Raw genomic sequence first — 21,490 nt, forward strand, 5'->3', positions numbered from 1 at the left:
GAGGAAACGAGTGAGTATCGACTGTAGACCGATCAAAACACGAAGCGGTAAAAGAGACCAGAAAATAAATTGTAGATCATTAGTTTCATCATATTTTAGAAATTTTTCTACGATAATAACCCCAATTTTCATGAAAGTTAACCTAACACTTTGTTTTTGTAAAAGTACGTGTAAAAAAGTTTGTACTCTTGAAATCCGAACCTCGCCGAATAAAAGCTATACACCTGGAGGCCTGGCTACCAATCAGTAACAATGGCGGGCTGTTCGAAATGGCTGTTGTTTCGTGAGAAAACAAAAATGATTTATTTACAGTTCTTTTGATTTTATGAAGATTTGAGTCCATAAAGGTCGAGGAAGTGAAAATGAATTTTTCAGAATTATTCAAGCAATCGGGTCAGCTCTGTAAGCTCTCGCCAAATGGGAAATTTATGGTAAGTAAAAAGCAAAATTCAAAGCAAAATTATAAATTATGGTTTTTCATACTCTATAGGAACCAGAATGCAACCGAATAACTACAGCTGTCAATTGACTTGTTGAAACGGGTTTTGTTGTTATTTCAACTCTCTCTCTCTCTCTTTTAGGCTACCTGTGTTCAATACCGACTTATTATCAGAGATGTGAAAACACTCCAGATTCTGCAACTTTACACATGCTTGGATAATATACAATTTATAGAGGTTAGTAACTCGGCGAGGTATAACTAGCAAGCTGTTGGGGAGGCGAGAATTGCAATACACTTGGAATTAGGCGAAGATGGGGAACATTACCAAACACATTGAAAGAGGGATACAGGAGGTTGGGTGGTAAATTGATTGGGTAAGGATGGTTGTAGTACCCTTTACTAACACTCAATTAATACCTTTGTACTGGGACCTTTAACTAAAAATATATCTGCTGCCTATATTCTAGTGGTCATCAGATTCTTTATATGTGCTCTGTGCAATGTTCAAGAGAAGCCTGATTCAGGTAAGTTTATTTTAGAAGCTTGTTACATTATTGTAAAAAGATAAAACTTTCGCTAGTATCCCTAACGAATAACACCTTAAAATCCTTTACTGTGTATTTATTGTTCAAGGTGTGGTCATTAGAAAAGCCAGACTGGACATGCAAAATAGATGAAGGTTCTGCGGGCCTGGTAGCAGCGAGGTGGAGCCCGGATGGTCGCCATGTGCTGTCTACCGCTGATTTCCAGGTAACCTTAGTTCACTGATTGACTGATTCATAACTCTAAATCGATTTGGGCAATGTTAGATAAGTACACGGTATTTCAATGTAACACCCTTGTGTTTGTATTTCAGATAAGGATAACAGTTTGGTCTCTTATCAGTAAATCAGTCAGCTACATCCGCTACCCCAAGCATGCTTATGAAGGTTAGACAACATTTTTAGACTTTCTCTTACTGTACCTACACCATTTCATCTTCATGCAGCTTTTGCCAACAAGTGAGTAAAAAAGTTCCTAGAATTTGTCAAAAATACAACATAGAATGCCATGTTGGTCACAGTCAGCATATGTTTCAAGTGCCTTTCTATATGTGACTCTGTCTATATTTTTAGGCCTTGACTTTAGCAAAGATGGCAAATATATGGCTCTGGCAGAGAGAAGGAACTGCAAGGATTTTGTCAGCATATTTGCCTGTGACTCCTGGAAGTTACTCAAGGTATCGTCGCTTTTGTCACTTCATGGAATATTTTTATGTGATAATATCGGCAGCTACCATGTATAGATAATTATCTTTAAACAACCTAGATACATAACTCCAGCTAACTTGAACTGTTTTTTTCCCCTTGAGAGTACAAATTAGCAGGGTTCTTAACCTTCCATGCAGTAGTTCACATATTCGTAATGTTGGACTGGCTTTTGCTGAACCTTGTGTCCATTTGCTTGCCCCTCTTAACTCTTTTTTTCTGCTGTTTTAAAATGTGTCATGTAATTTATAAGTGCAAAGGAAGTTTCTAAATAAATGAATGATATGCATAATTTTAATATGAGTTATTGTTTCAGCACTTTGAAGCTGAGACAAGTGACCTGGCCGATCTTGCCTGGTCACCAGATGGTCAAGTTCTTTGTCTGTGGGATCATGTTGTCAATGTGAGTTGTATGGGCCATAAAACATTTGTATTATCTTTAATAAGGGTGTAAAATCTTTAATCTGGGTAGTCTTGGTAGCACTACAGATGATATGAGTAGAAAAAAAAACTACAGAAAGCAGTATTAACTTGGTGGTCTGTCTAGGTGTGGTGGAATCCCAGTGGAATCTATGGTATATTCTATGCCTCTGTGAAACCAGAGTAGTTTAGCCAAACTAGTAAAATAGTAAAAAGAGTAAAACATACCATTAGTTTAGCCAAACTAGTAAAACTAGTAAAACATACCATTAGTTTAGCCAAACTAGTAAAACATACCATTTCTTCTGTTGATTTAGAGTGTTGTTGAGAGTCAGGAAAGGAATGTATCTAGCATATGTACTGAATGATAATAGTTACTTGAAGGTGGTCATGTAAAGAGTGGTTTTGACGGTGGTCAAGAAAAGAAAGGTCACACAAGGAATGCTCACACAAATGTGTGATCAGTATAGACTGATAATAATTATAATGAGAAAAATGACTGAAATGTTGCCCGCAAAAGGCTTGTTTATAAATTTAGTATTTGAACCTTATTTGTTTTCTACTCCAGTATACTCTCTACCTCTATTCCCTGGACGGTCGTCAGATTGCTTCCTACAGTGCTTACCAACTTGCTTTGGGTATTAAATCTGTGTGCTGGTCCCCTTCAAGTCAATTCCTGGCCATTGGAAGCTTTGACCAAAAGGTAATCATTCACTGATTAGCAATTAACAAAAATGTTCTGAATCACTCATTTTGTTAATGATTGGTCATTCCAGTGTCGAGTACTAAATCACATCACCTGGAAAGTTGTAGCTGAGCATTCCCATCCATCATGTGTGGATAACCCAACTGTGGTTAGTAAAATTTCGACCATTTGCAACAGTCATTGCTTCACATTGCTTCACATTGCCTGATGCACAATTCAGTTGAATTTTATATAATGATGTGCAAACCTTGGGTAAGGGGAAGTATAAGAATTTTAGCCTGTATTTTAGCAGCCTCTGCAGGGGCGTGGCCAGGGGGTGGCCCCTTTTAGCAGCCAAAAATTACAGTAAATGTATGAGACATTATCTAAAATACAGAGTAAAATGCCTTGAAAGTCCCTCTTGGGCCCCCCTCCTGTTAAAAATCATGGCTACGCCACTGCTCTGATCCCTTGTCAAATCATACCCCTTGAAATTTATTTCCTACGCGATTGGTGACATTACAGTACAGGCTAGGGTAATTGAGCATTTGCACTAAATTTGTACTTTAGATGTTATTGTTTAACAGGTTGTGTACAGAGAAACAGAGGTGAAACCACCACAGCTAAGAGGAGAGCTGTTGAATCCAGGTGGCGGCTTCTCTCTACAAAGCAAATGTAAGTACCATTCTTACTTTTATTTTGACTAACGCTCAAGTCTTATACCTGAGGTTGTCTGTGATTTAAAAAAGGGGTGCTTAAGGATGAATTTGTATCATGTGGATATTAATTGTTATAGAACTGAGGAGAAACATAAATGAACCATATGATAAGCAATCAATGGTGCTGTTTTTTGCTAGAAATCACTTTTTTAACTGATATTTGATATGTATGATACCCATTTCTTCTCATGAGACTGCCATTTGGTGATTTCCCAAAACTGTATTTTAAATAGGAATATTTTGTCTGGTTTCTGTTATTTCACTGAGGAGAATCTTGAGATTCTTTTTTCTTTTCTTTTTATGGTCCAGACCAAGTAGAACAGGTTCCAGTCCAGGTCCCCTCAGTCAAACTTGACCCAGAGAAGCACAGCCCAAAGTTAGGGGTGGGATATGTGTCATTTAGTGCAGATAGCCGCTACATGGCGACTAAGAATGGTAAGACTTTACTTGAACTCATGCTTATTCAAATAAAACGCATGCTTTATTTGATGTTATTTTTTTTATTCACTCTCAAATGACCAATGTTGATGTCATATTTTCCTTCAAATTGTTAACATTGAATTTAAATGGTTTTTCCACTTGGACTTGCAACTAGTGTATGATTATATATGATTATGCAATTTTGATTGCATGATTATATTTTTAGGATTATGATAATATACGATGATTATTTTACGTTTATGATTATAAGATTATTCAATTATAATTAAAAGAAATTACGATTATCCGATTATGAATATGTTACTATGATTATACAGTATAGTATTTTTATTCTATTATTTTTATACAATTATGATATTATATGATTACTGACCGGACACATGTTTGGTGTTGTTTTTAGATAACATGCCTAATGCCTTGTGGATCTGGGACATGCCTAATCTTACCCTGGCGGTGTTGCTTCTGCAAGCTCAACCAATCAGAGGTAACAAGTTTACCAAGATATGGATCATACTGTTTAAGCAATCATAATCAGTCCGCCATGATCATATGGAAATAGTTGAAAAACCATCATGTGCAATCGGTCCACCAAATATTGCTTAAACATTGTTGTGGCTGCTTCAGTATATCCACTGTCATTCTGTCTTTGAGAGGGACACATGTGCCTCAGTCTTTCAGAGAATAAGTGCTGTATGCCTCATATCTTCTAAAGTTGACTGTTACCAGGTTCCATTTGCTTGCCATTTAGCTCCAAACCAAAATTAATGTGTTTGACTCATTTCTTGCAAATATTATACCATCAGTCCTTAAGAACTCATAGAATATTGTATGCATTTGTGCGAAACCTGACTTCCTATCTTACTGCCTACATGTTCAGCTACTGCATTGGATTGTTGCGACCACTTTGTTCACCAGCTTATTGATGTCTTGATTTCCTGTCTTGTGGTTTACGCTCGTTCCTTGAGCCATTGCATGAAGTGCTCCAGTCTTGACTCGCTATATGCGCACCAACATGATATTTCATTAAGTGTTTAACTTGGAAAACTACTTTTTTAATACTCCTGCCTCAGTCATTGCGTGGGACCCGCTCCAGTCTCGACTAGCTATGTGCACCAACAACAACAAACTGTATATGTGGTCTCCCGCTGGGTGTGTTTCCGTTGTCATCCCTTCAGAAAGTAAGTTAACCATTCCATTCCCTATATGACCCTTACGAATGCACCCCAAGTCGAAAACGTTCTATACCTATAACAGGTATATACCTATACCTATTAAAACGCCTTACGCCTTACAAAAGGGTTTCAGTGCAAACAGCCAGCGTCAAATGGCTGTTCTTAAACCGAAAGGTAGTCATTAGGGAAAATTTTTTTTAAATAAAGATGGCAAATAAACTTGTCTTTTTTCTTTTTCTTTTTTTTTTCTGTATATGGAACAGAGTTATATTGGGATTCATTTTGTTCGTAGAATTTCCATTCCCCAATCGCTATTTGCAGTTTGCACTGACAACGTTTTTTTAAAAATACTGTAGCTCCAAAGAGAATAAATATCGCCAGACTCGATAGAATTTTGCTTTAAGCTCGACCGTAAATGACCGAGTAAATGAATGAATCCTTGACCTTTATTATGTTATCTTTGGCTCCCCTCTAAAAGTGCAATTGAGGGCGTGCTACCTAGCGGTCATCCTTGCTTGAACCCCCATGTTCCGCGCAACACCGAGTCGCGATAGGCATCAATTTCCACCAGCTAATTCAAGCGAGTAACTGAGTTACTCAGTTCAATCAAATAAGCAAAGTATTGTATTTTTTTAGTTATCATTAAAACCGAGCTTCTGCTCTACATCCTTCAATGCTTCATTTTATCCCCAGCTCCGTTCAATGCGACGTCGTTGTCCTGGCATCCTGACGGTAACAGCCTCGTATTGATGAGCAAAGATCACATGTGCCTGTGTTTTCTGTCAGACCCTCGAACGTAGCCCATCCAGTCAGACCCTCGAACGTAGCCCATCCTGTCAGACCCCCGAACGTAGCCCATCCTGTCAGACCCTCGAACGTAGCCCCTCCTGTCAGACCCTCGAACGTAGCCCCTCCTGTCCGACCCTCGAACGTAGCCCCTCCTGTCAGACCCTCGAACGTAGCCTCTCCTGTCAGACCCTCGAACGTAGCCCATCCTGTCAGGCCCAAGGAGATCGTATCCGAAACAATAATCTTATGGATAACCCCTCAATAATATGAGAGCCCTTAAGCAAAAAGAAAGGCGAAGGCAGAAGCAGAAAACAATAGAAGACACAAAGAGCCAGACGCGTGAGATGCCCCCTGAGGTGGACTCTGTCCGATACATTTCAGCGTTTTCCTCCAAACTACTACGTGAAAACTCCAAGGCCCTATCTCGTCATGTCACTCGATGACACTCATCACCTGATCAGTTGTCGCTTAAACAGCCTCTGTCAGTCGCCATTATACCATCCTAGCAAAGTACCAAGTAGGAGAAAGCATCCATTTCGACCGGATGATTTGGGGAAGCTGTTACAATATTTTCGAGTGAATTTGGAAAACAAAGCATAAGATGTTATTTTCAGGCGATAATTAGGAAATTTCTTAATTTGTCTTCTAAATTTGGCTGAGAACAATTGACAAGTATGTGGCTGATAAGGTCTCTTTATCTACAGCAGTAGGGTATGCGTCTAAGTATGTTATATCGAGAGGGTGTTGTAAATAGGAATTTAACATTTACCTTATGTTACTGGTAGGTATAAGACATCGTCAGGAATGAAGTGCTTTGAGGTTATGCATGAAGAACTTAAAGTCTGTCATGAAATAAGGTAGTACAGTAGACATATTGTTTGCAATTTTTATTTGACACAACTAACGATGAATAAATAATCTCATATTGAAAAAAAAAATTAATTTGAAATTATATATTTAAATTTACGGCAATATTGGTAATCGTCATATATTGGTATCGTCATATATTTACACATCATCTTTATTTTTGATTAACCGTTTATTGTACGGCTAGCTAAGGTATTGGTCCTCCAAAAAAATATAACGAATGGCTTTATCAGTTGGAAGTAATGCAGGCGAATTCTTGATAAATCGAATCTCCAAATTACATTCGATTCGATGTATCAAGAGAATACCAACTGAGTGAAAATAACCGCGAGGCCTAGTGGAAGGTTTACCTTAGCAAGATTGTAAACGCTCGAATAAGCGCCGTGGCACTTTTTAAATGTTTCATGCCCTAGGCGAGGCGCTTATACGGGAGAGGCGAAAGACGTTTTATCTCCAGGAAAAACAGTGTCTTTTAATAACATCAAAGGAGTAAAATTCTCCCAGAGCCATAACAAAAACAAGGCAAAAATGATCAAATGTTTGGCAAGTAGTATGGTCAGTTATTATTCCTTCCCTTCTAACGCCCATTCCTCATCATCGAAGTCTATTGACTGCAACACGTTTAGGTGACTAGGCGCTTATTCGAGGGAGGCGCTTATTCGAGCAAAATAGGCTTGTTATAGCCTTTAGTGTGAGCAGAAGATTCATGACCAACAGGCGATGCACAAAGGTATCACATTGCTGTTAGTCCTCTAATCAACATCTTATGTTTTAGTCCTTCTAAAACTCTGCCGAATTGCGTTGTCTCTAACAGCTTTTCGTTGGAAGTGATTTAAATACCCCTTTCGTTGCTGATGATTATTTATTTGCGTTGCTATGGTTGTTTTATGCCTTTATGCACCTCGTTTCTTCTTTCCAAGTAAGAAGAACTCGAGGGTGTACGGGACTTCTGCAGAATAAAAATTATTATCAGAATCTCAAGGAAACAATTTAGTACATTTATATCAGGTTATCATTGCTTCCCCTTTGTGTGTTCCCCCTTCGTTATATTGATAATATCAATATATACAAGTTACTTCGGTGTGGTTTATCAAGGGATGAATGTGGCTCATATTGTATGTGTGTATAACAAATGAATTGATTGCATTAGAAATACTGCTTCTCAGCGAAGGTTCTATTTTATCCCCGGTTTACAAATATTAGATGTATTGTTTTGGTGTTTACTCCGATTTTTCTGCGAACTATTGTCAATAACTTCCAACGGCTTATGGAAGTACGGAAGCAAAAAGGTGATTTAGCTATTGGGAATCGTCGGCGACTTTCGCAACATATTGAAAAGCGCAGTAGGTGTCTTGTATTCAGGAATCTGTGTAGATATCGATATATAGGACTTACTAGGGTTCGGTACTTCGCTACGTCGCACATGCTTGTCCTGGATCGGCTTGGTCGCTGGGCCTCCTTGATATTCTAAGAATGGAAACCATCAAGATATCAACTCAAGCAACAAGCTCCTGTCGTCATTCCCTCTGAAAGGAAGTTAACCTTTTCACCCCTATATGGCCCTTTAACGCCAAAAAGTCCAAAAGGTTTTACAGTATACTGTAACATGGAATTGCTTTCAGTGACTTTGTTTTCTATCCAAATACACATTGAACGACGAATGTCAAATTGAAATTTAGCTGGAATCCACGTAATTTCTCATCTCGGCACATCAGTGAGGTGGGCCCGAACCCTCTGCACAGATGTAGTCCTACCGTCACCACTTACCACTGAACTGCAGCGACTGTTTGTAGATAGGCATGTCAAAAACCTTGCCAGACTCTAGCACAGTCTTCTTGAAGACCTCATCTGCTCGTTGCATTTTATCCTTAAAGATGAGTGCGAAGGACGCGGTGACCTTCCTGATGGTGTCAGGATTATGTTTTACCAGTCCCTCGCTAGAAATAAAACACGCATCAGATATCACTGTGGAAACATTGAGACTTCTTTATGAACGACTGACAACCAAGGTCTCAGTTTTAACCGATTTCTAACTTACCTAAATCCCAGTACAAACGCTTTTTTGAAGAATGGATTCCTTCTAAACATTTTCTGTAGCTAAAAAGACATCACACAATACTCTTAATTTTTCCTGTCAAAAAGTAATCTAACGTCACCTTTAAACAAAAAAGAAAACGATCCACATTCACTACAAATAGATCAAAATCTTTCTCTGCTTAGATGCCCATGAAAAACGCCTTCAGCCAAAATGTTACAAACATAGGCCTTTTCACCAACAAACCTTCTAAACAAACATGGCCGTTGTGGTGCGTGTCACGTCACACGTGCGGAGCCTACAAATAAAACAAAGTGCCGTGCTCACCGCTTGCTCCAGGTTTCCTGACAGTATCTTGTATTCTGGGGTATTCTTACGCTGGTAGCCGTCCTTCCAGCTCTGCTTGAGCTCAACCGAACCAACGTACGTCTTGGCTGAAAACAATTGTAATCTTCAACATGACACGTATGACTTCTTTTTTTTTTTTTTTTTTTTTTTAACAATGTCTAAACATGTGTCCTCAAAGTCCCTTTGACAAATCTCCAACAAATCCATAAATATTCCAAAGCTTCAATCATGTAGTCACTATCATCATAATCATCAGCGTGACAATAGAGAGGAAGCTAGTATGTATTAGGCCTAGGACAAACGCATTTCATGTACCTTCCCAAATATACAAATTAACATAGAACAATCGAATTGGTTCATTTGCATGAATTTGGATTTGGAACAGTACATGGAAAGAACGGCGTTTAAACTAGGCTTATTGCTCCGAAAAATCGTCGTCGGTACGAGGGAATGCAAGCACACGCCATAGAGGTATTAGATAATCTTGTGTTTCTTTGTCAAATCAAATATTCATGTTTTCTTAAAAGAAAATAATTGGGGCACAGCCACGCCCCTACTGGTCATCTTCTTATAATTTTATTAAAAAATTGAGGGCTTAGTATCCTAGTCATTCTGCTTCCTCTCTCTAGCCTAATGAGCCTACAGACAAGCTTCACTTACGACCACACCTAACGAGGGCTTCGAGAGAGATTACGAGGTTTTCAACCCACTTACTTCCAGGCTCGACGTGCATGCTGGGTATAGGCTGTGCAACGGATCCCTTGGCAACTGAGCCGTGCTGTTGGTGTAAGTACGCTATACGACTTCCCTGTGCTTTCGGTTGCGACTGTGGAGGTTTCGCGATAGATGACATCTTGACGCTCGCTAAGTTCCCCAGCACATGAGGGGTTTCATAGGGTATCGGTGAGCTTGCCACTTGTGCCTTCACTACCGCGTTCACTGGCGCGCTTTCTACGCTCGATAGTGGCGCCTCTGAGTGAATTATCATTCCTGGGTCTTCGGAGGAGAAATACGCCGGGGCTGACACAGGCTGGGGCATTTGGACCTGCGGGCCCATCAGGAACATGGGCGCGGGGGCGGGCTGGGGTGCGTAGTTGGGTATCGGTGAAAAGTACTGTTGCGCTTGTGGGTAGCGCGCAGGCGGGTTGTACGAGACTAAAAAGGATGAAAAAACACTAGAAGAATTAACTAGGTACGCTTTGCTATTAGGGATAACCATTATAAAACGAAGTAAGAGCGCCTTGCTTTGCCTTTAGGGAGAACTATTATAGGCCCTTAGGGATGACCATTTAGGTGTTATAAAACACCTACAGAAAGAGCACCTATTTGTTCGATCAGTCTAACAGGAAGCGTGGACATTACCTCGGAACTAGACAACAACCAAAACAGACGTTATTTTAGGACCTACTTTGGTTCAAAGGCTGCACGCTTTCGATGTGTAAAAATTCCCCGTGTGTCGGCTCTGATGCCTCTTCTAAAATAAAGGAAACAAGCAACAATATAATCAGTACGAACACAACAAAGGTTTGAGCAGCTGTCTCTCTCCAGAGCGACACGCTCACTATATAATAAGGGTGATAATACGCTATGATAGAAAGAATGGCATCGACTACAAAACCACAGACAAGCTGTAGAATAACTATGTCGTTTGCGAAGTCGTGGTTGAATCAGGGAAATGAATCAACATGGTTGAAATGATGTTTTACTTCTCTGTGAAAACAGAGTAGTTAAGATGACGTTTCAAGCGTCAGCCCTTTGTCTTGTAGATGAGCTAACCTGTTGTGTAAATTGAGTTTCTGAAGAATCCGCCGCAGATCTTTGACGGGTCGCCCTTGCAGGGTGAACTGCACTGAAAATCGTCAAGCTTGGCGTATTTGCCGTATGTGTCCCCGCATCTGCACAGGTAGCCGTACTGAAGCCCTGCGTACGCGTGCTTGCTGTGTTTACACGCGAGTCGACACGCGTTAGGCGTGATGTCCCTAACCGATATGGGGTAGGGGAGGTCGCGTTCCGGAGTGTGGTCCATATAACAACCAACGTACCCTGGAGATCAACAGACATGGTAAGAGCAATCTCAGAATAGCAACTCATTCCTTCTATAGTTATATGCTTTCTATTGGTACTCCCTTCCCCCACCCCCTCTAGTTGCCCCGCAAGTGCAACCTATTGCCCCACCCCCATCCCCCTTAACCCCACAGTCCGGTTTCTGAGGCTCTCATATCCTTGCTGCCTTTCTCTGGTGCACCCTCATCCGCAAAGGTAGCTTATTGGGAGCCGGCCCCCATCTCTTCTTGAAGCGTTAACCTTTACAATATTTACAGATACACGGATACTATAACGTAATTATTTCCCGCATGTCATGCTCCATGTATTATTTCATCCCTTAATCGTTTAGGCTAATACCGCCCTTGTATTTGTTCAGACCCCGTATTTTTATCGTCATCTCTGATGTCTACGTGCAGTTGAAATTGAAAATCACCTTAGTCGTCCGACATCATGCTGCTTCTTCCAAACTCCAATAACTTGTATTGCCCCCCGTCCCGCATCCTTACCGTCCCCCGTCCCGCATCCTTACCGTCCCCTATCCCGCATCCTTACCGTCCCCCGTCCCGCATCCTTACCGTCCCCTATCCCGCATCCTTACCGTCCCCTATCCCGCATCCTTACCGTCCCCCGTCTCGCATCCTTACCGTCCCCTATCCCGCATCCTTACCGTCCCCCGTCCCGCATCCTTACCGTCCCTTATCCCGCATCCTTACCGTCCAATAACCTGTATTGCCCCCCGTCCCGCATCCTTACCGTCCAATAACCTGTATTGCCCCCCGTCCCGCATCCTTACCGTCCAATAACCTGTATTGCCCCCCGTCCCGCATCCTTACCGTCCAATAACCTGTATTGCCCCCCCCGTCCCGCATCCTTACCGTCCCCTATCCCGCATCCTTACCGTCTTCTCTGATGTCTCGTACGTGCAGTTCAATGGAGGGTTCATCCCAATCGGAAGTGTCCACTCCGCCGTCACTCGAGTCCATCTGCTTGTCCTCGCTTTTCGCGTACACCGGTGGTTCCTCGAAGATCGTCACTTCCATTTTCGGGATCTTCTTCTTGCGGACAACTCTTGACTCGAATATTTCTTCGTCATCCATATTGCCACTCTTTTCCTCTGGGACCTTAGTTTTAGCCACAGGTTTGACTTGTTGCGCTTTAATATCCCTCGGAGTATCCCTCAGGGAAGACGTGCTGACCACCTTGATAGATGGTTCATCAGGGACTTTACTCTTGGCTGTGATATGACCGCTGGGCACTTTAGGAGCCGCCTTCCTCTCCCCAGCCTCTCTCATTTCCTGGTCACGGTAAAACCTCTTCACCAGGTTCAGTCCCCCTTCGCTCTCGTCCCCAGTGGTAGTCTTACGTTTGCTGATCAGTTTATTAGCTGCCTGCTCGGTGGCTGCAATGTCGGCTTCTACACTTCTGAAGAAACGCGCCAGATGGTTCACGTGTTTGACGTTGCGTGACGTGTCACGCTTTGTCACGTCAATATTGTCTTGCTTTTTATGCTCACCATCCGGGACTCCAAGGTAGTCCTCTAGCATAGCTCGCCGCTTCACGTGGTTGGAATCGGCGGGTTCTGCTCTCAAGGCCTCCGCCTCCAAGTCAGCCTCAAGGTCGCTATCTGAACCGGAAGCTGAGCTCTCCGTCACGTCGGGCTGCTTGTCCCCGTCGTGCTTCTCCTGATTACCGGAAATCTCCCAGGCACCGGAAGTAGCACTATCATCGTCGGCGTCTGAGGAGACAGTGTTGATCGCACTTAAAGCCGCCACGATGTTCTCGATGGAATTTAAACTGCGCTTTTTGTTTCTCTTCGAAGAGAGAAACTCTGCACTCGCTGAATCTGAAATCCACATACCGGAAGCGGAAGTGTCGTCTTGTTCCGGTAAAGTTTCCGAGACGGATCGTTTTGCTGATTGCTTTTCTCCCTCGGTGTTCCTAGGTGTGAATCGACCTAGGCCCCTCGCGATCACATCATTGTCTTCTCGGTTTGAGCGTGAAGACCTGGCCGCCATTTTGTTGGCGAAATGTCCCTCCTCTTGCTGCGCAGTTTCGGCCTCAAATCGGCGCTTTCTGTGCAACTCCCGCTCTAGCTCCTGGGGTAACTCGTCCTCATCATGCTGTCTCATCTCTGCCGATAAATCACGCTTGTGAAGTCGATACACAAGCTCATCGTCTTCGTCTAATTCGCCTTTTCGTTTCACACGAAGCAGTTCCTTTTCCACCGGAAGTCCTGATGATGTAACGAATAGCTTTAAGGCATTTAAACTAGGAGGCATGTGGTGTGCAACATGTCGCCTAGTTTAGCCACCTCGAAAATCATTGTATAACGCGCGCAAAATCTTGTAGCGGCGACAAAGAAATATTTCGCAAATAGTTGAGAAACATTTTCGCGTCGAGCTCTACAAAATTTGTCGCGCAGTATTTTTTTGTTAGTAGCTAAACTAGGAAACATTTAGGAGACATTTCGCCTTGTTTAGCCAGGCCTTTCGGAGTTGTCTCACTGAGTTGGACAAAGATCAATGTGTGACTAGCCGCGGTTAGCAAGAGTTGGCTAATTGAAAACAAAATGAAGCTCCTGAATCCCCAAAGATACGTTTTTAGCGCTCTTTTTACCTTGCTAAGGCGAGACAAAGCGCTCGCGTCCCCCCCCCCCCAAAAAAAAAATAAGATAAATAAATAAAAAGCCAAGAATGGAATTCTGCTGTGGCCAAAGATGATTTGAACAACTCACCGAGCGTGTGAACGAGAGCGGCCGCTAGCGTAACACCCATCAGCAACGTACGTAACTTCATTTTCCTTCAGTGGATAAACACCTTTCCTATTTTTACCTAAGACCTGGCAAAGGAGCAGTGAATAATCAATTTTTTTTTGTTGCTATTATCAATTAAAAATATTATTCGTATACTGTCCCATTGTTGCATATTCGGGCAAGAGAGTGGAACTTTTCACATTTTTTGTGAACCGTTGATCTTTAGACAAGTGTTCGGTCAAACGGGTTGTCGTCGACAAAAAGACAAATTCTATCTACAAACTTTAAAAAAATACCAAAACCATATGAATGATCCTATCCTGGTTTTGAATTAAGCGACAATGGAGTGGAAATTAATAGAATAGTAAAATAATTTTCGATTTGTTTAGGAATGATGGTGTAAAAGTAGTATCATCAATTTGTGAAGACTTTCTTCCCTACCTGTTTACAAGCTTTCAACTACCAATCTGCCATCCATCTGACAGCCATCCACTGTTCAGTTATTGCAATATTTTTCACTTTTCGGCGATTAAGAGGTGGTTATTTGTGATATTTTCCCTAACCACACGTGTGATAGCTGTTCTCAAGTCCCTGTGCCCGTTGCTACTCATGATTTATTTATTCTTGTTAAAGCCAAGTGCTACCCGATCGAGCGTTGACCCGGTACCCGTACTGCACAGGTTGTGTCATTGTACAAACCGAACGCTCATGACAACAAGTAATTCACCGTATCTGATCGGAAAAGAATTTGAAGACATTTTATAAATGCTTAACAAAATAAAACATTACCTCAAAAAAAGAAATTTTGATTGATTTTTTTTAAAGATTTAAATGTGCTTTTTCTCTCGTCTACCATCTTTATATACACCATGTTAAATGTCTATTTTAAATGATATAATTTTGAAAAGATCCTATGTTTTCACGTAAACATTCCGTGTGCACTGTTTCCCTAAATAAGTCAAGTTTATTTTACAGTTTGCTCAAGATAGATAATAATAGATAAATTATTGTATAATAGAATAAAAAATATGTAGAAAGTGCGAGCGGGACATTCGATTCGTTGCATTGAAAAAAAACAAGCAATATTTAACCGAATGAGCCGTAAAAACATAGGTGTGGACATTCAATTCCATATGTTTTATACACCTATTTTCAATCTCTGGACTGCCCTCGATCGTAACCAACAGTGCTACAAATAATTAAAAACGTATAAAAAGATAAATCAATGTTAAACATTCGTAGTACTCTTAGATGTGCGTCTGACCATTCGCATGTTTTTCAGATGTCCAGATTTAGGCATTGTTACCTAATCCCTGATGTAACCACACACTATTCTTCAAGTTCAACCTTTTTTAAAAGGTTGAATTATATTATATATGTGTATTCTTATAGAATACATATTATATATGTGTAGTCTTTCTTATTATATATATATGTGTATTCTTTGGCTAAGGTTTCGAGAGTGTGATGTTATATCCTGTAAAAGCCGTTACAAACAAATACTTCCACACTTACAAGCATGAGTAATAATAATCATCATCATCACAACAAAAACAACAACAACAACAAAACTAATAATTATGACGATGATGATGATGACGATGATGATGATGATGATACGATAACGATGATGATGATGATAATGATGATGTTATGATATTATCTTAAAATAATTTAATATTGATATGTTGCAAATTGATATGATTATTTATTGAATACAACTCCAGTGACAAAGACAGTGACTTGATAGTCATTGGGTGCTGACTCACTTGAGCTTATGATTGGTCCATTGAGCACTTTGACCGACTCTGATTTGTTCCACGCTAAATGGCGCGTTCTGATTGGTTCAAAGCAACTATTAAAAACTGTCGCAGGTTCCTGTCAGAATAAGACTGGTTCTAAAGAAAGATCGTCTGTAACCTCTACGAACGGTAAGTCTGACTTTATCTTAGCTTTTTCGTTTTTTTATACCAATCAAATTTTTTTCGAATTAAAATCATAGATAATAAAAGAGCTTTAAATTTATAGCCCATGACCTCACGGTATATTTTCCTGGAAAAGAATAATTTGGTTGTCGTTTTTTACAGAATGACTTTTTTATTACTTATAATTGTGTGCTATGATGGGAATATAGTTTTCTTTTCTTAATAGTTTTTACGAAAAGTGTTTGAAAGTATTCAAATTTTCACTAAATATATGATATATATCCAGATCTATTATTATCAGAGAACTCGCAAATTATTGATGTTTGCTTTAGTTCCTTGCGCAGCCTTCCTTAGTGTCTCGAATCCACATTTGCTTGGGTTCCTTCCATAATGTAACACGTGCAGCACTGCACTTAGCTTTATCTCAACTTCGGTTATATTGGTCTAAAGTCGATTTTTTTTAATAAATTGGGTTGAATTATACTATCGTACCAATGTGTCCGATATGTTTGGTTTTATATGATAACCGTTTTGCATGTATCTACATGTTGTTGCGCGGGCTATCTCTTCTGTACGCGTAGCACCAAGCGACCCGAAACTTGTGACCAGTGACCCCTCTAACTGGTGCTATCACTGGAGATTCAATAGCGCAACAAAGCGCTTATGGTAGATAAAGTATTTTTCTTCATCTCTTTTTCTACAAAAACAATTAGGCACAAAATTATAAGCACCATTCCGCTAGTGGACGCCTTCGATGCATAAAACTACACTTACAACTTGGCGAAATCCGGTCAAACTTCTTTTATTCAAAGGCTCTGCATTTCGCGAACGGACGACTCCCCCTCCCCCTTTTCCTGAATGGATGGCTATTTTTTTCTCCGCGGATATGTCTGTCTGAGAACAGCTGGTTAACTGTGCAAAATGTTTTTCCTCAGGTTTTGCTTCTATTGCACGCTTGCGTGATAGAACTTTGTAAAATTGTGTCGGGAACAGCTTTCTATTCGGCGGATTTTACAAAATAATATATAAATTTTGCACACCGCTCCAATACTCCAATTCTTCCTGTCCATTGCTGTTAATCGGATAAAGCTGAATAATACGCACCCTGGAGTGTTTTTTATTAACTCTTTGTTTCGGTGTCACGACCTTCCCTGCTTGAGTAGGTTTACAGGAGAAGGATGCGAGGGCGTGGTCATGACTTGTAGCGTTATGTTTTGGGTTTCAGGAGTCATTTGTTTAAAGCAACAAGAAATAACTAATGGAATCCATTGACAAACGTAAAAAAAAGTCTTCTACTATTGTATATATATCCAATTTTCGAAGTCTACCACCTATATCGATGAAAAGAAAATAGTGAATATATTAAATCATTACGATCATGTTACTGCTGCGTTCCTTTTGCATTTCTTTCCGCTTACGTCGATGATGGCATAAATAGGGAAGACTATATTTGCTGTTGTAATTGGGATTGAGTTTGGTTAGAAAATGTGTTTATGGTGCGTTGATTTCTGTTGAAAGAATTATTGTCGTCTTTTATTTATTAGGGCCAGCATTTCTGATAGTGAAGTGGTTGTGGATACATTCCCAGAGTATTTTAAAATTCCATTTCAATCCCAAATTAGACAAAAAAGGAATCTGAGGTGTGATGCAGCGAGAGAGACAGAGCAGACTCCAAGCATCTAAAGTTGCAAATTCATTTGTTTTCAGAGCACTCACTATGAAGTATCTACTCGTCCTGATCTTGGCAACTTTGTGTCTGCTCGTTAACGCTGGCCCAAAACGTAAGTAACTTTTCTCACCGTAGCAGCCTCGCAGACCTGTCTTTCCGTCCGTCTTTCTCTGGCTCTTTCTCCATCTCTGTCTCCTCTCTGTCTCTGTCTCTGTCTATCTATTTTGTATGTATTATAGTAGCTTTGCTAATAGCTTAAGCCGATAAGCCCACTGGCCTTCCCTTTCCCTAAGCTGAGCCTCAGAGTTACACTTATCTATAAGTTGTACCATAACATTATTAAGACCTAAATGATTGTCGCAATGAAAATGTTGATAGATAAGGTCATCCTTAACTCTTTCACTAACCGGTAAACTAGGGTGCTTATTTAACCTACTTTTATGATTATTAAAACGCTTCCTAAAACTATTGATAGTAGACCCTACGTATTGCTTGCTACACATAGAGCAAGTAATCAGATAAACAACAAAATCTGAGTTACAGTCCAAGTCAAAATTAATGACATATTTCTTATTAGTAACTGTACTGCGAAACTCCCGCCCTGTCTTAAGAAAGTTACACACCCTACACCTTTTACCGCCACACTCACCACAACCTCTAACCTGAGTACTATCCTCTTTAAGAGAGGAGTGCACCAACATATCCTTTAAACTCCTAGGTTTCCTATAAGCCACCATAGGTACCCTACCAATAGCACCCCTACATCTACTAGAAGATTCTAGAACTGGCTGTAAATTACGAAGAATACCAGGTAAATTAGGTATAGCTGGATGAAAAGTGACTACAAAAGGTACACGATCATTCTTACCTTTACGCCTGTCTTTCAATGTGTCGTCCCTAGGAATACGTCTAACCCGGTCAACTTCCCTCCCCACAAACCTGCTGTCACAACCCCTATCAACTAAATAACCTTGTAACTCTAATACCCTCTTTTCGGAAGAAGAGTCTTCCGAACATATCCTACGAATACGTAGTGCCTGCCCAAAAGGAATGCCTTTCTTACAAGCAGACGGATGACAGGACGTATGAAAAAGATATTGATGCTTATCAGTAGGCTTACTATACAGATCTGTAGATATAAACCCATCCCTAAGAGTTAGTGAAACATCCAAAAAATTTACCTGACTAGTAGACCACTCAAACGTAAATTTTATAGTTCTATGTATAGAGTTCATGTGAGCCATAAACCCTCTTAGAGCGTCCTCACCTTCAGTCCAGATCATGAAAATGTCATCGATATACCTACGCCATTAATAAGGCTTAACTGGAGAATCTATGATTTCCTTTTCAACTTTAGCCATAAAAAGATTAGCATATGATGGTGCCATTCTAGTACCTATAGCCGTACCTAATACCTGTAAATAAGGCTTCTTATTAAATACTAAGTTATTATTCTCCAGGACAATGCGAGCTAAGTCCACAAGGTCCTCAGTAGGAATATAATTACCTGTTAACTTACCACGTTTGTCCAAAGCGGCTTTAAGAGCCTCCAACCCCTCATCATGGGGTATGTGGGGGTAAAGCCCAACCACATCTGCTGTGACTAAGATAGCCCCCTGAGGTAAAGTTCCCATATCCCTCACTATATTAAGAAAATGTTTAGTATCCTTAATATGGGATGGTATAGATGGCACCAAATCCTCAATATGATAATCTACAAACTCAGATATCTTTTCAGTGCACGTATTACACCCCGATATGACTGGCCTACCTGGGTTACCCTTCTTATGTATTTTAGGAAGGAGATAAAATCGACCTGCCCTAGGCTTACCATTGATGATAAGATAATCTAGAGTCTTATCATCTATAAATCCATCAGCAGACAACTTACGTACCCTTCTATTTACTAGCTCCGTAATATACTGCGTGAGATCCTTGGTTTCCTTATATACCTCCTTGTCACTGAGCTGTCTTAGTGCCTCTTGAATATACTTATCCTTATCCATGGCCACTACCCCAGACCCCTTATCCGCCTCTTTTATAACTATATCCTTAGCATACCTTAAATCCTTAAGAGCTCGGCGTTCATCCTGTGTCAAATTACTATAAATCTTACCTTGTTTGGTTGAAGATAAGATCTCTTCCTCCAAGGCTTTAGCGTACGCCTCTATAGCAATTTCGCGACCTTTTTCCGGACACCAAGATGATTTTTTTTCTAAAAGCTGGGGTTTCCCAAAAATCTGCATCTACGGAATCCGGATCATAAAAAAATTCCCTTAACCTTATACGTCTAACGAAATAATTAATATCCTTACGTAAAGCAAAAACATCCAACTCATTAGGAGTAGGACAAAATTTAAGACCCTTAGAAAGAAGAGCAACCTCCCCACGGCTAAGTTCCCGGCTAGATAAATTAACAACTACGTTAAGACCCATAGTAGACTCCCCCACTGTACTAGTGACCGTATTAGTATAAATAGTTTCTGGAATAGACCCAGATAATGTTCCAATTATATTGTCCATACTGTGAGCCTCGTGCTCTGCTCCTCAGCTTAGGGAAAAGGAAGGCCAGTGGGCTTATCGGCTTAAGTCTATCTACCCGCGGGGTCTTAATAGTGATGACTTTTTTTGTAGTAGGAACCCACGTAGAGATGTGTAAATTTTTTTTATCCATAGCGCGCGCTATTCTAGAAAATGCGCGTTTTTTCAGTTGTAATGTTTTTGCGTCTCGCGCCACTATTCTGATGTAAATAAGCTTGTAACGATTCACCTTCTTCAGTCTGCCCCGAAGTAGTCTTATTAAAGACGAAAATTTGGCAGAGTCGATTTCTAGTGTTTGGTGTATAGTAGCTTTGCTAATAAAGCTAATAAAATAAGGCTAAAAAAAGCTAATAAAGCCGTAACAGGGATTAACCCTGTTACGGCTTTCATGTAAAGAAGTTTTCGAACTTCCGTATAGCAAATTTAAGGTGAATCAATCTGTCTGTCTCCCTCTCCCTCTCCCTCTCCCTCTCCCTCTCCCTCTCCCTCTCCCTCTCCCTCTCCCTCTCCCTCTCCCTCTCCCTCTCCCTCTCCCTCTCCCTCTCCCTCTCCCTCTCCCTCTCCCTCTCCCTCTCCCTCTCCCTCTCCCTCTCCCTCTCCCTCTCCCTCCCTAGCTCTCTGTATATTTCTTCATAATTTTTAATTTTCGGTTTTTCAGGGCATGCTAAGGTGAGGGGCGATACTGGCGAATCCGGCGATTCCTCCCCAAAGAAAAGGGACAGTGAAAGCGGTGAATCGGGCGATAAGGTCGAAACTGGCGAGAGCGGCGAATCAGGCGAAAGCGGTGAATCTGGTGAGAGTGGCGAATCAGGCGAAAGCGGTGAATCTGGCGAGAGTGGCGAATCGGGCGAAAGCGGTGAATCTGGCGAGAGTGGCGATTCACAAACAGCCTAGCCTTTCTACGGTGCTAAGTAGAGCCTTACCTCTTTGCATCAAAGGTTTTGATTGGCTATGGCCTAATCTTATTGCATCAGGTTTTGATGGTGAAAGTATAGTGTAAAAAGGAACGCATTATTCATAGTTGATATTAGCATGCTGTATGAAAAAACATCTACATGTTTCTCCATACAGCCTTTTACCTTTACTTGTACATAATCAATTTATCTAGCTATTAAATGTAATTCATCAGTACAAATTTGTCATGTTTTCTAGTTCTGGCGGTGTAATAAGACAAAAAGAATACTTCTGGTCATTGCCTACTTCCAAAATTTTGGCCGTATCCATTTTTATTTCAGCTAAAAACTAGAAAGCGCGAAACAAGTTGGCATGAATTGGAAAAAATGCCATTTCAAACGAGAGCGCGCTGTTTTTTTTTAGCTGCGCACAAAACATTTAAATACCGTCCGAGTGGGATATACTGTGTTATGATTAAATGTGAATTCTGGTAGCCCC

General features: G+C 40.7%; 3 protein-coding genes across 4 annotated transcripts; 2 read left to right on the forward strand and 1 right to left on the reverse strand.

Annotated features, from left to right (window-relative positions):
* Positions 1–94: 94 nt before the first annotated feature.
* On the forward strand, positions 95–6,887 carry LOC5510039 (WD repeat-containing protein WRAP73). Its single transcript, XM_001630459.3, has 14 exons — positions 95–431; positions 582–677; positions 910–966; positions 1,076–1,192; positions 1,299–1,371; positions 1,558–1,661; positions 2,006–2,092; positions 2,678–2,812; positions 2,886–2,963; positions 3,382–3,469; positions 3,823–3,948; positions 4,355–4,438; positions 5,025–5,132; positions 5,820–6,887. The coding sequence occupies exons 1-14, from the start codon at positions 363–365 to the stop codon at positions 5,924–5,926; spliced, it is 1,329 nt and encodes a 442-aa protein (XP_001630509.1). The 5' UTR covers positions 95–362; the 3' UTR covers positions 5,927–6,887.
* Positions 6,790–14,590, reverse strand: LOC5510044. The gene is made up of 11 exons (XM_001630496.3): positions 14,405–14,590; positions 13,946–14,049; positions 12,110–13,444; positions 10,942–11,208; positions 10,574–10,639; positions 9,880–10,320; positions 9,145–9,251; positions 8,821–8,879; positions 8,550–8,719; positions 8,178–8,249; positions 6,790–7,731 (listed from the first exon to the last, which is right to left on the reverse strand). Exons 2-11 carry the CDS (start codon positions 14,004–14,006, stop codon positions 7,676–7,678), a joined length of 2,634 nt encoding a protein of 877 aa, XP_001630546.3. The 5' UTR covers positions 14,007–14,049; positions 14,405–14,590; the 3' UTR covers positions 6,790–7,675.
* Positions 14,591–15,760: 1,170 nt separating this feature from the next.
* On the forward strand, positions 15,761–21,229 carry LOC125561268 (collectin-11-like). 2 transcript variants are annotated; one of them, XM_048725206.1, is made up of 3 exons: positions 15,761–15,894; positions 17,596–17,669; positions 20,757–21,229. In XM_048725206.1, exons 2-3 carry the CDS (start codon positions 17,606–17,608, stop codon positions 20,990–20,992), a joined length of 300 nt encoding a protein of 99 aa, XP_048581163.1. In that variant the 5' UTR covers positions 15,761–15,894; positions 17,596–17,605; the 3' UTR covers positions 20,993–21,229. The 2 variants fall into 2 exon arrangements, with proteins under 2 accessions (XP_048581163.1, XP_048581164.1); XM_048725207.1 differs by lacking the exon at positions 15,761–15,894 and adding an exon at positions 17,308–17,384.
* The last annotated feature ends 261 nt before the right edge of the window (positions 21,230–21,490 follow it).

Source organism: Nematostella vectensis, chromosome 3 (assembly GCF_932526225.1).
Source record: "Nematostella vectensis chromosome 3, jaNemVect1.1, whole genome shotgun sequence".
Taxonomy (NCBI): Eukaryota; Metazoa; Cnidaria; class Anthozoa; order Actiniaria; family Edwardsiidae; genus Nematostella; species Nematostella vectensis.

Bases quoted from the DNA above. Each gene is read 5' to 3' on its own strand.
- LOC5510039 (XM_001630459.3), top strand. From the start codon at position 363: ATGAATTTTTCAGAATTATTCAAGCAATCGGGTCAGCTCTGTAAGCTC. The intron at 1,193-1,298 runs GTAACCTTAGTT...TTTGTATTTCAG, and splicing joins TGTCTACCGCTGATTTCCAG to ATAAGGATAACAGTTTGGTC. The intron at 2,093-2,677 runs GTGAGTTGTATG...TTTCTACTCCAG, and splicing joins TGTGGGATCATGTTGTCAAT to TATACTCTCTACCTCTATTC.
- LOC5510044 (XM_001630496.3), bottom strand. From the start codon at position 14,006: ATGAAGTTACGTACGTTGCTGATGGGTGTTACGCTAGCGGCCGCTCTC. The intron at 11,209-12,109 runs GTAAGGATGCGG...GTTGATCTCCAG, and splicing joins ACGAGACATCAGAGAAGACG to GGTACGTTGGTTGTTATATG. The intron at 9,252-9,879 runs GTAAGTGGGTTG...AATTGTTTTCAG, and splicing joins CATGCACGTCGAGCCTGGAA to CCAAGACGTACGTTGGTTCG.
- LOC125561268 (XM_048725206.1), top strand. From the start codon at position 17,606: ATGAAGTATCTACTCGTCCTGATCTTGGCAACTTTGTGTCTGCTCGTT. The intron at 17,670-20,756 runs GTAAGTAACTTT...TCGGTTTTTCAG, and splicing joins CGTTAACGCTGGCCCAAAAC to GGCATGCTAAGGTGAGGGGC.